Source organism: Peromyscus maniculatus, chromosome 21 (assembly GCF_049852395.1).
Source record: "Peromyscus maniculatus bairdii isolate BWxNUB_F1_BW_parent chromosome 21, HU_Pman_BW_mat_3.1, whole genome shotgun sequence".
In the NCBI taxonomy this organism is placed as follows: Eukaryota; Metazoa; Chordata; class Mammalia; order Rodentia; family Cricetidae; genus Peromyscus; species Peromyscus maniculatus.
The window spans coordinates 18,141,890-18,157,181 of record NC_134872.1 but is presented as its reverse complement, the minus strand read 5'-3'; the positions used below and the strand labels follow the sequence as shown (position 1 = coordinate 18,157,181).

Below are 15,292 nucleotides of genomic sequence, written 5' to 3'. Positions count from 1 at the left end.
TGTTTTCTAGAATTTTTTCTACCGGCTCTTTCATGTTAAACAGCCTCTCTCTAACTTTTGTCCCCCTGTATCTAAGTGCACATATGTGCACAGTATGGAGGCCAGGGGTCATGTCGAGTGTCAAGTGCCATCCACCTTATTTTTTGAGATAGGGTCTTTCACTGACCTAATGCTTTCCAAGAAGCTAGGCTGCTTGTCTACAGAGTCCCAGAGATCTGCCTGTCTTTGCCATTCCAGAGCTGGGATTACAAGCATGTGCCTGTAATTCCTGGCTTTTTAAAATGGGTTCTGGGATTCAAGTCAGGTCCACATGCATGCAAAGCGAGCTATTTACAATCAGAGTACCACACCTCCAATGAAATGCTTACTCGCCTTGTAGGTACAGAAAGTTGATGATGAGCTTCCTAAGAACATTAATCAATATAAACCACTGCTCCCTTACCTGCTGTACAGAACTCTATAATTTCACTCCATTCAGATACCACATAATCACCATCAACTTGTTTTGAGGCCGTCTGCACTGCTACTGTATACTCAGTCCTTGGGCTCAAAAACCAGTGTCCACGAACAGTCATTGGCAAGGGAACAGCTTTTGCCACCAATTTTGTTGGAACATCCTAGGAAGGAAAAAAAGGAAGATGAGGCAGTAAAGAATAAAGGGAAGGACAAAGTAGGGAAGGGAGAGGTGGGGAGTCAGGAAGGCTATTCAAGATAACTTTCATCAACTATAAACAATAGACAGGAACCTAAACTCCTGCCTAAGAGCAGGGCTCCTGTTTAAGAACACCCAACAATTACCATGTTTAAACTGTTTATTTTCCATACATGGAAATTAAGGCCCAGGATGAACAAGAGACAGGTTTAACATCCTACAGTCCAAAAACTGAAAAGGACTTGTATTCTAGTTGTCATTATTTATAACATATTGTTTTCCCCTGTACATGCTATCTTCTTCAAAACAGATTTTTAAAAAGACATAAAAGAACCAAAATTAATTGATTTAAAGTCTAAGTTAAAAATATATTTGCTTTATTTTTATGACTTGATAATTTTACTAGAGAGGTTTATTACTAAATATTTTATATGTAAAGGGGAGAATGCTTTTAAAGTAAATACTAAAACAGACGAACTTGTTTGACATACAGATTAGGTAACCTTCAGAAAAGTATGGTGCCATGTGTTTGAAAATGTTTAGGTCTTTTCAAGTAGCAATCGATAAGTTAACCTTCTGGTTGAACACTCATTACATTTCCAAAGTTATGGTATTCATGGATGAAGTAGAGGTCAAGCCTTGAAGTATTCATCATTTAATGTTTAACCATATCAAAGACTCTTCAAGAAGGCAAATGCCAGCAAAGGGAACACCCATAATCAGAAATGGAATTTGATAATAATGACTGTTGATTAGTATGTTCTTTCTACAGTATGTAAAGCCCTCACTTATATTTAGTTTGTGACATTGTAAAAGACATTTCCAGAAAAATAAAATGATGCATTGAATTTCCCCATCTTTTTCAAAGACCAGGTTAATGTCTGTTTTCATCATCAGTAAAAGCAATGAAGCATAAGAGAAACACTTGAGCCAGGTAATTGTTATCCCTAACAGTCACATCTGGAGGAAGAGCTGTGTCACAAAGGGTGAGTGAGAGCAGAGACAGCAGGTAAATGTTACATATTACAGCATGTGAAGGTTAGTAAGCTTCATTATTAAGCAAAATAAACTGATCACCCTCCCACCCCAAAATTGACTCTTTGGGGCATTTTTTTAGGCCTAAAGTATTTAAACAAATGCCCACAATTTTAGAAGCTAATTAGTTTGACTCGGGGAAGGATGTATACTTCAATGGAAAACTATACCAAGCCTATGGCACACTCTTCTGCTTCAACAGAAGGAATTTTACAGCTTGGTAAACAATTTAGTTATTCTTGTCTACATAAAGTAACTGAATTCTGAGGAGAGGGAAGCCTTCCTGTCCCCTCCAAGCTCCACTGCCCCCTTCAAGCCAGTTTTGACTTTATTTGCATAGATTTTAATATAACTGACTTATAAGTGGGTTATATCTTGAACTATCCCTACAGCACAGAATCAATTTCCTTTAATGAGTTAAAGTTTACTATTGATTTTTATCTTTGCATATAGTCATGATTTACCCTCTTGCATGGCATTCCATTATTTTCAAAATTTTATTATGGGGATAATTTTTTTTTTTTTTTTTTTTTTTTTTGGTTTTCCGAGACAGAGTTTCTCTTGTGTAGCTTTGCGCCTTTCCTGGATCTCACTTGGTAGCCCAGGCTGGCCTCGAACTCACAGAGATCCGCCTGCCTCTGCCTCCCGAGTGCTGGGATTAAAGGCGTGCGCCACCAACGCCTGGCTGGGGATAATGTTTTAAATCACATAATTTTGGTTCTTCTCAATGTCAAATATGTAAGTCATTGAAATTATTTTCTTTTAAAATGTTGTAATAACTGTAAGTGTTCATTGTTTTTACCTTGTGTTTAAATTTATTAGAGTTCTTGTTCTCTTTCTTGTTGAGGTCAATGAAGTAGTGTGTAATGCGGTCCTTTGACTTCGAGTCCATCTCCCATGAGATCTTGAAGGAGTCACATGTGATGTTACTTATTTTGATGTTATGTGGGACAGGGAGTTCTTCCATCTCTGCTATGCCACTGTCTTGTGATTTGTTACCTGCCAGAAAACAATACATAGAAAATCAGTTTCTGATGGGTTTTTCCAGTTTTCAAAGTCTTCAGTGGTATATGTATTTCTGAATTCAATCATCTAAGTACTAAATCTAAGATTCTACTTTGCTCATAAAGTAATTCACATGATAATAAAAGATATTTATAAGGCCATATCACCAGTTTGAAAAACAGATGGCTCAATCCTCTGATCGCTATAATTCCACTTCCCAATTTCTGACTTATTCTGACACATTGATGATCCATCTTGCTGAAAACATCAGTTTGCCTGGTTAGGTTCTCTCTGAAAAGCCTCAAAGGACCATTTTTCCTACATGACCAGTCAATGCTTACCCTAAGTAACACAGGTATTTTAACCCAGATGGTGCCACAGAAATGAAGTGGTCCAGTCAAATGAAGGGAATGCTTACGTAAAAGTCTAAGAGGGAGCAATGGAAGGCAAGAGAGCGCGCTGCTCCTCTTTCGCTTTGGAAATACCATACAGAAGACCAGTGTACGAAGGTTACACTACTGTATGTTCACATAATACTAAAGACTACTCACTCACTCCGACAACGGATTTCGTTGTAATCATTTCTCTATAATACTTGAATTTAATTTTCAGTGCTGAAATAACAAACAAGGCTAAAGACAAAAGCTGAGTGCCATGCTGACTGGTGTTATTAAAACTGTGAATCATCTCTCCACTGTCACCTGGAGAAATTATTAGCACTTTTCTAGCAGCACAACACAGTGGCTGGAGGAGAAAGAGAAAATGTAGATGTATTTGCCATTTAAGCTTCTGCTATTTATCTTATTCAGTTAAATGTGATGAACAACTGAAACATACCTTATGAAAACCTTTGTTTTCATTAAAATGTGGAAGAAAGATGTTACCTGAATTAAAATGTGGAGATCTCTGATCAAATCATATTTTCCTATGGACATTATAAAGCTTTTATTATGTTAAGAATCTAAATTTTAAAGATATGCATCACAGGCCCAATTCTAGACAAAATCGCTACATTAACTACCTTTATGAAGCTTTTTTTTTTTTTTTTTTTTTTGGTTTTTCGAGACAGGGTTTCTCTTGTGTAGCTTTGCGCCTTTCCTGGAACTCACTTGGTAGCCCAGGCTGGCCTGGAACTCACAGAGATCCGCCTGGCTCTGCCTCCCGAGTGCTGGGATTAAAGGCGTGCGCCATCACTTTCTTATTTGCTTAAAAGTTAAGAATTAAGCTAACTACATCCCCCCGTACCTCATGGATCACTTTAAATGAGATTTTGAAATAAGTGACAGAAAAAGAGAGACTTTGCTATAAAAACTGACAGAGCAGTGAGCAACCCCTCCCCCCGACTAACCACTCAGTCAGTCTCAGCTCTGTCTGTGGGTGCCTGTAACCAGCTCTCCTTCCTCAGTCACCCCCCATCAACCACTCAGTCAGTCTCAGCTCTGTCTCTGTGTGCCTGTAACCAGCTGCCCTTCCTCAGTCAGCTAAGACATGACTTTCAGAGTAATCCTGGGGGCTGGAGTGATGGCCCAGTGGTTAGGAATGCACACTGCTCTTGCAGAGAGCCCAGCACGCAAATCTGTACTCTACAACTATCTGAAGTACAATTCCAGGGGATCTGTTTCCAGTCTCCATGGGCACCGGGCACCAGGCATGCATGCAAGTAAAACACAAAATAAAGAAGAATAATTCCGGCTATAATATTTTAAACGTTAGATGATTCTAACATTTTCTGCTACTGTGTTGATCAGTAATATTGAGTGCAGACCAAATACATGATTTCATACATCTTGTCTATCCAAACATGAATGCTACTTTAAAAAATATTTCACAAGCAGTTCCTAACAACAGCATTTATTGACATGCAGGGTAAAAACATTGGCAGATTATGCTAAGAATATTTACATATGGCTTTCTCAGTGAGCTTAAAGTGCCTTATATATTTGTACATCAATCTCTATAATCAAGCACAGATCATTTTTTTAACCCCTGTAAAAACAACCCACACATTTTGGGGGTGGGGTGGGGGGCTTTTTTCAAGACAGGGTTTCTCTGTGCAGTTTTAGTGCCTGTCCTGGATCTCATTCTGTAGACCAGGCTGGCCTTGAACTCACAGAGATCCGCCTGGCTCTGCCTCCCAGTGCTGGGATTAAAGGTGTGCGCCACCACCGCCCAGCCAACCCACACATCTTATCATACCATCCTTACCTACACTCATAGCCCATTCTCTCAGTACTAGACAGCCAGTGCTCTACCATGTGTCTTTACAGATGATCTGTCCTGCACATTTCCTGTAAATAGTGTACACGGTCCTACATGATCTCCTCCTTTTAAGCAACACATTGCTTTCCAGATTCATCTATGTTATATTATTCATTAATTTCTTTTTACTGCTGAACAGGGCTCCGTTGTATGGATAGACCACCTTTTATTTATCTCTTGAGCAGCTGATGGGCATTTCAGCTGTTTCCACTTTGTACCTATCACAAATGCTGATGCTATGAACATTCATGTACAAGGTTTGGTGTGTACACACATTAAATTCTTTTGTGTATATCCCTAGAAATGGGAAGAATTGGAAGATCAGATGATAACTCTAACTTACTGAGGAACTAGAAGACTTTTTCCAAAGAAGCCATCCCACTTGACAGTCTTTCCAGGAGTGGGTGTGGATTCTTACCAAAACTTTTTGTAACCTGTCATTTTTACTATAGTTATTCTTTGCACTTTTTGCCAAGTAGGGTTACAGCATTACCACCTTTGGGTGTAGTGACAAAAAACCATCTTAAACCATAAAGAAACTCTAACGATATGGAACCTGCTGGTACCTTGACTGTACACTCTATTCCTAATATTGTGAGTGATACACTTCCATTATACAAATTACCCAGCTTCGGGAACTTTGTTAGAGCAGCAGAAATGGATTCTCACTCTCTTCTACCAACAAGGTATTCTAGCCTATGTTCTATTTTTCTGAAATCAATCACTTCTCTAAGAGCTATGGTTCAGTTTAGTAGAGAATGGCAGGCAGAGACTAAAACTTAACTTGTAGGTGTGATCAGCTCTGTTAAAATATTACTATTTCTAGGGCCTCTGAACGGCTCGAAGAGCCAGAAACCCATGCAAGTGTGTCCACTAATAAACATCTATATTCCTGTATTTATGCATGAAAGCACCAGTACTTATACTCACTCCAATTCTAATCCATCAGCACACAGCAATACTCTTCCTTATAACCTCTATCATAATTTCAACAGTTGAGAAAATTAGTTTTAATTTTAATTATTTATCATGTATTTATTTGTTCAACATAGAATACATATAAGGAGTTTCTGAACTGCATTTCATTTCACTAATGGAAACAAATGTACTGCTACTTTAATATTTATATTAGTTTTTATCTTTTATTTTTTTATTTTTTTTATTTTTTTGGTTTTTCGAGACAGGGTTTCTCTGTGTAGCTTTGCGCCTTTCCTGGAGCTCACTTGGTAGCCCAGGCTGGCCTCGAACTCACCGAGATCCGCCTGCCTCCGCCTCCCGAGTGCTGGGATTAAAGGCGTGCGCCACCAACGCCCGGCTAGTTTTTATCTTTAGTTCAAGCTAAACACTCAAAATATTACTTTGCAAAAATTACTTGGAAATATGAACTAAGCTAACTCAAAATAATTTCTAAATAAAAAACACCATTAGTAAATCACATACACATTTATGAGCTGCTTAAGTTTTCTGATGTTTACAAATAAGATAGAAGACTGGGTAGGTTTGTGCACATTAAATCAGTGTGTGTCAGACTAAGAAGCAGTACTGGCCATGTATTTCAACGTTTCTATATGTTTGAAAATTTAAAAATATATTAAAAATAAGGTATAGTAGCAAAATTTACATTTCTTTCAAAAATGATTAAAATGTAGTTTTCATTGCTTTATGTTAAATACACAATATAGTTCCAAGTGACTAACAAAAAGCAATACTCTGGGGAAGCCTTATTTTATGTTCCTCTTTAAAGCTAGCCACTGGGGATTACTGATACCTGTAGCTTGATTTTTTCGCCTTGCCCACAGTCAGGACAAATCTCTGTCACCCTCCAGTCCCACAGCCGCTCAGACCCAACCAAGTAAACACAGACACTTATGTTGCTTTCAAACCATATGGCCGTGGCAGGCTTCCTGCTAACTGTCCTTATCTTGCTAACTGTGCTTTTATCTTAAATTGATCCATTTCCATACATCTATACCTTGCCATGTGGCTGGTGGCTTACTAGCGTCTTCATATGCTGCTGGTCATGGCGGCAGCTGCAGTGTCTCTGGTCATGGCGGCGGCTGCAGCGTCTCTGGTCATGGTGGCGGCTGCAGCCTCTCTGGTCATAAGTGTTTCCAATTGGATTGGCCAAGCCATCTCTATTTTTTCTGAAATCTCTGGTGAGGATTTTGCATGGCAGGTCCACCCCATTAACCAGTAACCAATCACATTAGTTTCTGTGTTCTTCACCTACTACTGATTTTTTAGCAACTCTAAGCAATTGTGCACATATTTTATTTTCCTTACACAGTATTCATCTAATCAAAACTCTTTAAAAGCATTTGAAGTATGCAAGAATGTCTCAAGTCTTAAAAATATCTTGAAATTTAAGTGTTATTTTCCCTATCTACTCCTTGTACAATTATTTCCCCTTTTAACTAGTATTTTGTTGTTGTTGTTGGTGGTGGTTTTAGGAAAAGTGCTCTGGATATTGTTACATTAATGAGGCTTAGATTTTTTTCTCTTTCTTTAATGTTTGCCTTTGTCTTTACTGCTTCTAGTCTGGTGTACTATCTTTGGAATTAAACAGCCCCATCTCAGGATGAACACTGAATTCATTTTATTTGCTTCCACAGTTTCACACGTCTTTTAAATTTTTATTTTTTAATTTTATTTATTCATTTATTTATTTATTTACTTATTTACTTATTTAACATCCTGACTGCAGTTTCCCCTCTCCCTCTCCTCCCATCCTCCCCCATACCTCCTCTCTGCCCCCCCACCTCCCCACCCCGCCACAACCCACTCCTCTGTTTCTGTTCATAAAGGTATCAACAAAGCATGGCATATCAAATCACAGTAAGACTAAGCATCTCCCCATGTATTAAGGCTGGGCAAGGCAACCCAGTATGGGCAGTAGGTTCCTAGGAGTCAGCCAAAGCATTAGGGACAGCCCCTGCTTCTATTGTTAGGAGTCCCACAAGTAGACCAAGTTACACAACAGTCACATATATGTAGAGGGCCTAGGTAGGTCCAATGCACACTCCCTGGTTGTTGGTTCAGACTCTGTGAGTTCCTATGAGTTAGATTCTGTGGGTTTTCTTGTGATGTCCTTGACCCCTACAAACCTTCCTCCCTCTCTTCAGCAGGATTCCCTGAACTTGGCCTAATGTTTGGAAATCAATATGGCAGTTTCTCAGAAAATTGGGACTCAATCTACCTCAAGACCCAGCTGTAGCACTCTTGGGCATATACCCAAAGGATGCTCAATCATACCACAAGGACACTTGCTCAACTATGTTCATAGCAGCTTTATTCGTAATAGCCAGGACCTGAAAACAAACTAGATGCCCTTCAACCAAAGAATGGATAAAGAAAATGTGGTACATTTACACATGGAGTATTTATTATTCAGCTGTTAAAAACAATGACATCATGAAATTTACGGGCAAATGGATAGAACTAGAAAAAAAAATCATCCTGAGTGAGGTAACCCAGACCCAGAAAGACAATGGTATGTCCTCACATATGGATATTAGATATAAAGTAAAGCATAGCCATGCTACAATCCACAAACCCAGAAAGGCTATGTAACAAGCGGGGACCAAAGGGGAATGCATGGATCTCCCGGGAAGGGGAAATAGAAGAGATCTGCTGAGTGGGCTGGGGCCGGGTGGGGATGGGAACTTGAGGGGTTGGGTTAGGGGATAGATGGAGATTGCTGAAAGAGATGACCGGAAAGGGAGGCATTTTTGAGTTAGGTAGAAACCTGACGCAAGGGAAACTCCCACTAATCTGCAAGGATGACCCCAGCAAAGACTCCTAGCAATAGTGGATATGCAGCCTGAACTGGCCCTCTCCTGTGATCAGAATGGGGACTACACCAATTGTCATCAGAGAGCCTTTATCCAATAACTGATGGAAACAGCTGCAGAGACCTACAGCCAAACACTTTTTCACTCTTAAGTTCTTTAAAGTATCTATACCTATTATCTTTCCCTGGTCAGTACTTTAAGTATATCCTGTGCATTCTGATTTACATGTTTTCACTGTATTTTCAGAAAATTTCTGTAATTTTTTCTTCCTCTTATATCTATGCATGACTAACAGAAGTTGCTGTTTTCTCCCAAAAGTGAAAGTATATTTTTCAATCTTAATTTCTAGTTCTATTTGTTGCATGTGACCAGTGTTGTGTGTAATGTCTTAGTTGGCACTGTATTTCTGTGACTGCTGCCGAAGGGGTCATCCTCTACCAGCAAGGTATGAAGGTGCAAGGGTGGATGCAGGTATAGACAAGTGGGCTGATGCATTTCTGAATTCTGAGTCACATTGTTGGTATGTTTTCCTTACTTTAAGCCACTACAACTATCTTGTACTAAAAGTGGTATCTTAAATCCTTATTTAGTAACAGTATTTCTCTAATAGTGTACCTGAATCATCAGATGCTACTGCTTTTAAATGTGGATGTTTGGGTGATTTGGCTTAGGAGGCACTGTTCCCTCCATTAGTTATGGATTGTGGCTCTTAACATTTACAACTGTCCTTTGTTCTTCTGGCTTGAATTATTAACTGATTGATAGGAGAGCAACACCTACTTTCTTATTCCTAATTTCTTATTCTTTCTGTGTATTTTCCCTGTCATTGATTTTCAGACTGCTAAATGGCTATTTTAAGTATCTCTATACTGTGCTTTTAGAGCCAAAAGTGACTTTAAGTTCACAGTAGGTGAATTAAGCATATTAAGTGTCTTGGTATTCACAGTTTATTTGCTTATTCACAAATCTATCTATTGTTTTATATCTTCTCTGCTTCTGTTTCTTCCTGTACACTCCTTTGCTTGCTTGTTTTACATTTCTTTTAACATTTAAGGACTATCATACTTTTCACTCATGGTGACCTCTGTGGTTGTTTTCAAGACATCCTTTATCTCCTTTGTATTCACCCTTTTATCCTGAGGCGTTTCCATTAAGAATGGCAACTGTTGCTGTAATGCTCTGTCTCTGTAACAATCAATGAGCTTGATTTACATTTTCCCTTTCCTATTTTCAGTTGCATAATTTCTACCTTGTCAGAATATACTTTTATATATTTTCTTCTTTTATTGTTTTTTTAAGTATGCAGCATCAAAGAGGACATGCCATTCTGTAAGAAACAAGCATGGATTCTAGGGCTTATGAGGAAAGCAGCTGTGAATTAGGACAAAGTTCAGGGGCAGGGGCTAAGAACATCTGGGCAGACCTCACACTCGAGGCAAAGGACAACATGAACTTTAAAGTTTCATTTTCAGTTGGGTATTTATTTTGCTACTTCTAATCGGTCATCACCGATTACATATTTCCATTCTGCTAATGCCTAAGCTATTTTTCTATGCTGACAGTGGTATCGCACTTGCAGAAGTGCCCAACTATTACAGAATGGTTAAGGGCATGCCTACTAGTAAGACAGACAGCGATGTGTGACCTTGAGCAAGTATCCTCTAACCCTCGAAAATCTGTTTCTTCATAGGCCAACCTACAGTATAGAATGAGGTACTAATCCACATATGAAAAACATAACTTTTGGCTTGTATTGGACAGTCAATGTTAGTTGATTAAAACTCTACTCCCAGGGGCTGGAGAGGTGGTTAAGAGCACTGGCTGCTCTTCCAGAGGTCCTGAGATCAGTTCTCAGCAACCACATGGTGGCTCACAATCATCTATAGTGAGATCTGGTGCTCTTTACTGGCCTGCAGGCAGAACACTGTATCCATAATAAATAAGTAAATCTTAAAAATAATAAAATAAATAAAAACTCTACTCCCCCCTTGGTCTAATTAATATATAACTTTGCTAACACACTGCATTCTGCCAATACTCCTAGTAATCTTTAATGATTTATTTCTTTTGAAATCCAATTTTGTTGAAATTTGTTTGTGTCCGTATATATCCAAGTACTTTTTTTTAGCAAATCCATGTGTTAAGAGACTTCAGTTTCTTAGTTTTGATGTAATATTTATGTGTGAATAATCTCTAAATTTAATTTCATGCTTCTGTCTCAAATAGACTTTTTCCCCTTTTTATATCCTGTTGCAGAGCATCTCCGAGTGCTATCTTTAAGGGTGCATTTATGCTCTGTTCTCTGTGCTGCTTGGTACATACACAAGAAGGAAGTCTCAAGCTTTATTTGTATGTGGTATGTCACACTATTGTTCTTTTCTATACACCTCACATTTAAGCTGCTTGTCAGCAAACAGTTCCCTTTGTATCTAGGCTTTCAGTGCCTCTAATTAACTGCATTTCTTTTCTTTTCTTTTCTTTTCTTTTCTTTTTTTTTTTTTTTTTTGGTTTTTCGAGACAGGGTTTCTCTGTGTAGCTTTGCGCCTTTCCTGGGACTCACTTGGTAGCCCAGGCTGGCCTCGAACTCACAGAGATCCACCTGGCTCTGCCTCCCGAGTGCTGGGATTAAAGGCGTGCGCCACCACCGCCCGGCTTAACTGCATTTCTAATAATAGTTTCACATCTGAATAAGTAATATTTTTGAGGAGCATGTACACAGCAGTTTGATCCAAATAATATTTCATCCTAATTTTCAGTCTTAAAATCATAAATCATAAAAAACATAGCACTGGGTCACTGTTGGGTTAGGATTCACAATGGAGGACATGGAAAGCCAGCTGTCACAGTCTTAGTAAACAGTTCTACAGGGAATACTCTGACACCTGCATTTCAGTAAAAACTTTTCTCTCCTCTCTGGATGGCAACCTGAGGTCAAACAGGGGCATAACTATCATCAAACTCAAAAGCCTATAAGAATCAGAAGTGAAAAGAGGTTGAATGTAGTTATATATTGTGCTCCTTAATTTAGAGTGTTAAGATTTTATGAAAAACCAAGAAAACCTATTTACCCTGCAGGGCTGACCCTTCACACACCACACTGGATTTTCAGTTCACAGAAGAACACAAATTTCTGGTTTCACTAGCATACAAAGAGCATTAGATTAATACTTCATATTCCTACTAATAAACTAATTTCTAATAGCTGTACCTGGTGTTATTTTCTAAATTAAATTATCTACTAAGTTTAAAAGTAGATATGGATCACTGTCCCTAAAGTTGAAGAGTTGTAAACATGCAACAAGTGAAAACATGTATGCATACACTCACCCACACACATACCAAACTGAAAAAAAAGAGAAAGAAAGACAAGGAGACTTCTTTACTACCTAACCTTGAAGTTAGATAACTGAAAATATATGTATGTAGGTAGATGGGCAACAAAGAATAAAATGTAATGGTTTCTTCTTACCTTTCCATATAAAAGAAAACCACAAGTGACAAAAAGATCATAATAGTAAATGTGTTTCAAGATGAAGTAAATTTTTTTCAATCTTTGTCATCACTCAAAAGTATTAAAAACAACTCACTGTGTAAAGTTGGAAAGCTTTTGACAGATGGTAATATGAAACAGGAACAGTTTTTCTAAAGTTCAGCAGATATTTGTAATAAAAGGGATAATTAGATATGATTATAAAAAGCATCTGGTAATTCTAGCTAAGGCTCTCCCATTATCTGGGCAAATGAAGGTTTAAATAGGTTCTCAGCTAGCCACAATAAATATTTAAATATAGCATCAGACCAGAGATTTTTAGTGACAGAAAAACTTATGAGCACTTACACATGTGAGGCCATATTCTAAATCCTTAACATATACTTTTTTAAAAATGTGTATGTGTGTGTGTGTGTCTGTGTGAGTGTATGCCACACATGATCAGGTGGCCACCAAGGTCAGAAGAGGGTGTTGGGTCCCCTAGAGTTGAGTTATATGTCGTTGTGAGCTACCTATTGTGGGTGTTGGGAACTGGACTCGGGTCCTCCACAAGAGCAGCAAGTGCTCTGAACCACTTGCTGCCTCCAGCCCTGTTTTTAATTCTTAGGGAAGCTTATGACAAGTATTAGTATCATATACATTCTAATAAATGAAGAAATGGGGTACTTCAAAACTTGTTTAATGCCAAACAACTGATATAAAAGCCAAATTTTCAAACCAAGTGCCCGGACATTCAAGTGTGGGCTCATAATCATCAAACTACCCCTGATGGCTTGCCTTACCTGCTCTAAAACTACTTGCATTCTTGGAAAATCACATAACATTCAATGTCCTTAATCTATAGACTATAAATGGTCTGCATGAAATTTAAAGTCATTTCTACTCTGAAATGAGTCATTAGAGTTGCCATATTTTATAAAGCTTAGTTTTCTTGAATTTAAAAATAGTGCCTGCGTGTATGTTTGTACACCACATGCATGTAATGCCCAAGGAGGCCAAAACAGAGCAGATCCTCTAGAACTGGAGTTTTGATGATTGTGAGCTGAACCAGTGGGTGCTGAGAACTGATCCTGGGTCCTCTGGAAGAGCACCCAGTGCTCATAACTGCTGAGCTCTTTCCAGCCCCCAACTTTTCTTGAACTTTTAATGTTTATTTGTTGGAAATATTTTCCACTAACTGATGATTAAATATATACTTGCATTCAGGATTCCTTTGTCATTATTTTCTTGCAATAGTTCAATTCACTGAGTAGCTACCACACATTCTCTCACTGGAATGTTGTATAGCCTTAGCTAAATCTTTTTACATCTTTTAAAATGCAGATTGCCAATTACTTCCATTCTTCTTGATATTTCCATTTTCTTTATTTTTCATATGGCATGTGTGCGTGTTCACACGTGTATGTTTGTGCTGGCACACTGGCATTTGTGCTCATGGAGGTCAGAAGTTATGCCAGGTGTCTTCATCACGTCCCACCTTACACTCTGAAGCAGGGACTCTCACCCGAACCCAGAACTTGCTGACTGGGCTGGTCTAGCTAGCCAGCTTGTTCCAGGGATCCTCTTTCTCTGTCTGCCTCCTGAGGCTGAGAATACAGGCAGGCCCCTGCATCTACTTGGCATTTATGTGTCTTCCTCTGTGATACATAATGACAGTGAGTACTGGGGATCCAAACTCCAGTCCTTACCCTTGTGCAGTACTTTACCCAACTCACCATCCCCTAACCCTTTGTTCTTGATTGTTCTTTAAACTGACCTTAAAGCCTGCTTCCTGAAAACCGTGCTTGAAAATTACCAGGGCATCAGAAAGCTTGTCTCGGGACTCTCCTGGCATTCACTGTCAGCACTAGTGTATAGATAGGCCAGGATTTTCTGCTCTACCCAACTCTTCCATGTTATGCGGGTTTTGGAATCAGAGATTTGAGACCAGGTATCTCTGTTTCTTCTAGTTCTGTGATTTGAGATAACTCAGATTATTTGTGTTCAAGTGATTTACCTTAAAATTGAAGAGGAGGACTGTCACTATGTTAGAAGAGGTAGATTTACGCATAAGCCAATGGAGCTTACATTTTAAGAGACCCTCATTTATACTTCTTTCTGGCACTTGAATTTTATGTCCAAAATGTTGTGCTGCTTTTCTCAAGGCACCCAACTGCATAAACTTGAGGCACCATAAAATCTGGATCCATTGCTTCCTATAACAACAATACAAATATGCAATCCCAGCACAGTGACCAGCTAGTTAACCAACAATTCTTAGCCGAGGATTTGGATGACTCAGAGTACTGGTTCCTGTACAGATGAGATTGATTTCAAGGAGACATAAGTTAATGTTTGGACTTTGTCTTCTTTGGTCTGTCAGCTGCAAAGCATCAATGACTGAATAGAATGTAAGTTTTCTCTTAGTCAAAAGTTGACTTTGGCAATTTGCTTGGGTTTCAGGGTATAAAGGGCTAAGTGTTTGTTATGGTAAGCATCTTTAAAAAGAACCAATTCTCAAATGAGACAGATGTGATGAAATGTTGTTATATCTATCCAGGAAAACTTAACTTATATTTATTCTTTCTTAGTTTCTATTTATGAATCCTTGTGGATGTATTCATTAATATTTAATTGAATGATTGATAAAAAATAATTCACTATGTACATTTTTGATAGGTGTTCTCCATATTTCCCTGTTCATTGTGAGATAACTGTATATAAAATGTTTTCAAATGGAACCTATACCAGCAGTATACCAACCACAGAGATCAGAATGCACAGAAGCATCAGAGACACTCCAAGGGAAGGTGCTTCTTGGTGTAAAAACCACAACTGTCTACTACAGAGAAAATGAAGATGGACATCTTTCTGCCCTAGAAAAAAATTAAGCTTGCATCTTCAAACATTTAAGTGCTGTTATTGACAAATTACTTACTTATTTTTATATTTTTCCAATGTTCACCATGCAAGCCTGTAAACAAGACAATACTGCACTCTGATGTGTTTTTTTAAAAAATGAGGCTTACTCAGAGAACTGTCATTAAGTTGATAAGCTAAATGACAACTACCTTCCTAAAG

The 15,292-nt window shown here is 38.4% G+C and overlaps 1 protein-coding gene across 2 annotated transcripts in view; it reads right to left on the bottom strand.

The window, feature by feature from the left end:
- Phyhipl (phytanoyl-CoA 2-hydroxylase interacting protein like) overlaps positions 1–15,292 on the bottom strand; it is a 41,068-nt gene that overhangs the window by 9,922 nt on the left and 15,854 nt on the right. For both annotated transcript variants that reach the window (XM_006979048.4, XM_006979049.4), the window contains exons 2-3: positions 2,490–2,686; positions 443–617 (exon numbers count right to left, since the gene is read on the bottom strand). In XM_006979048.4, coding sequence (XP_006979110.1) covers positions 443–617; positions 2,490–2,686 — 372 coding nt within the window. The remainder of the gene's footprint in view (positions 1–442; positions 618–2,489; positions 2,687–15,292) is intronic.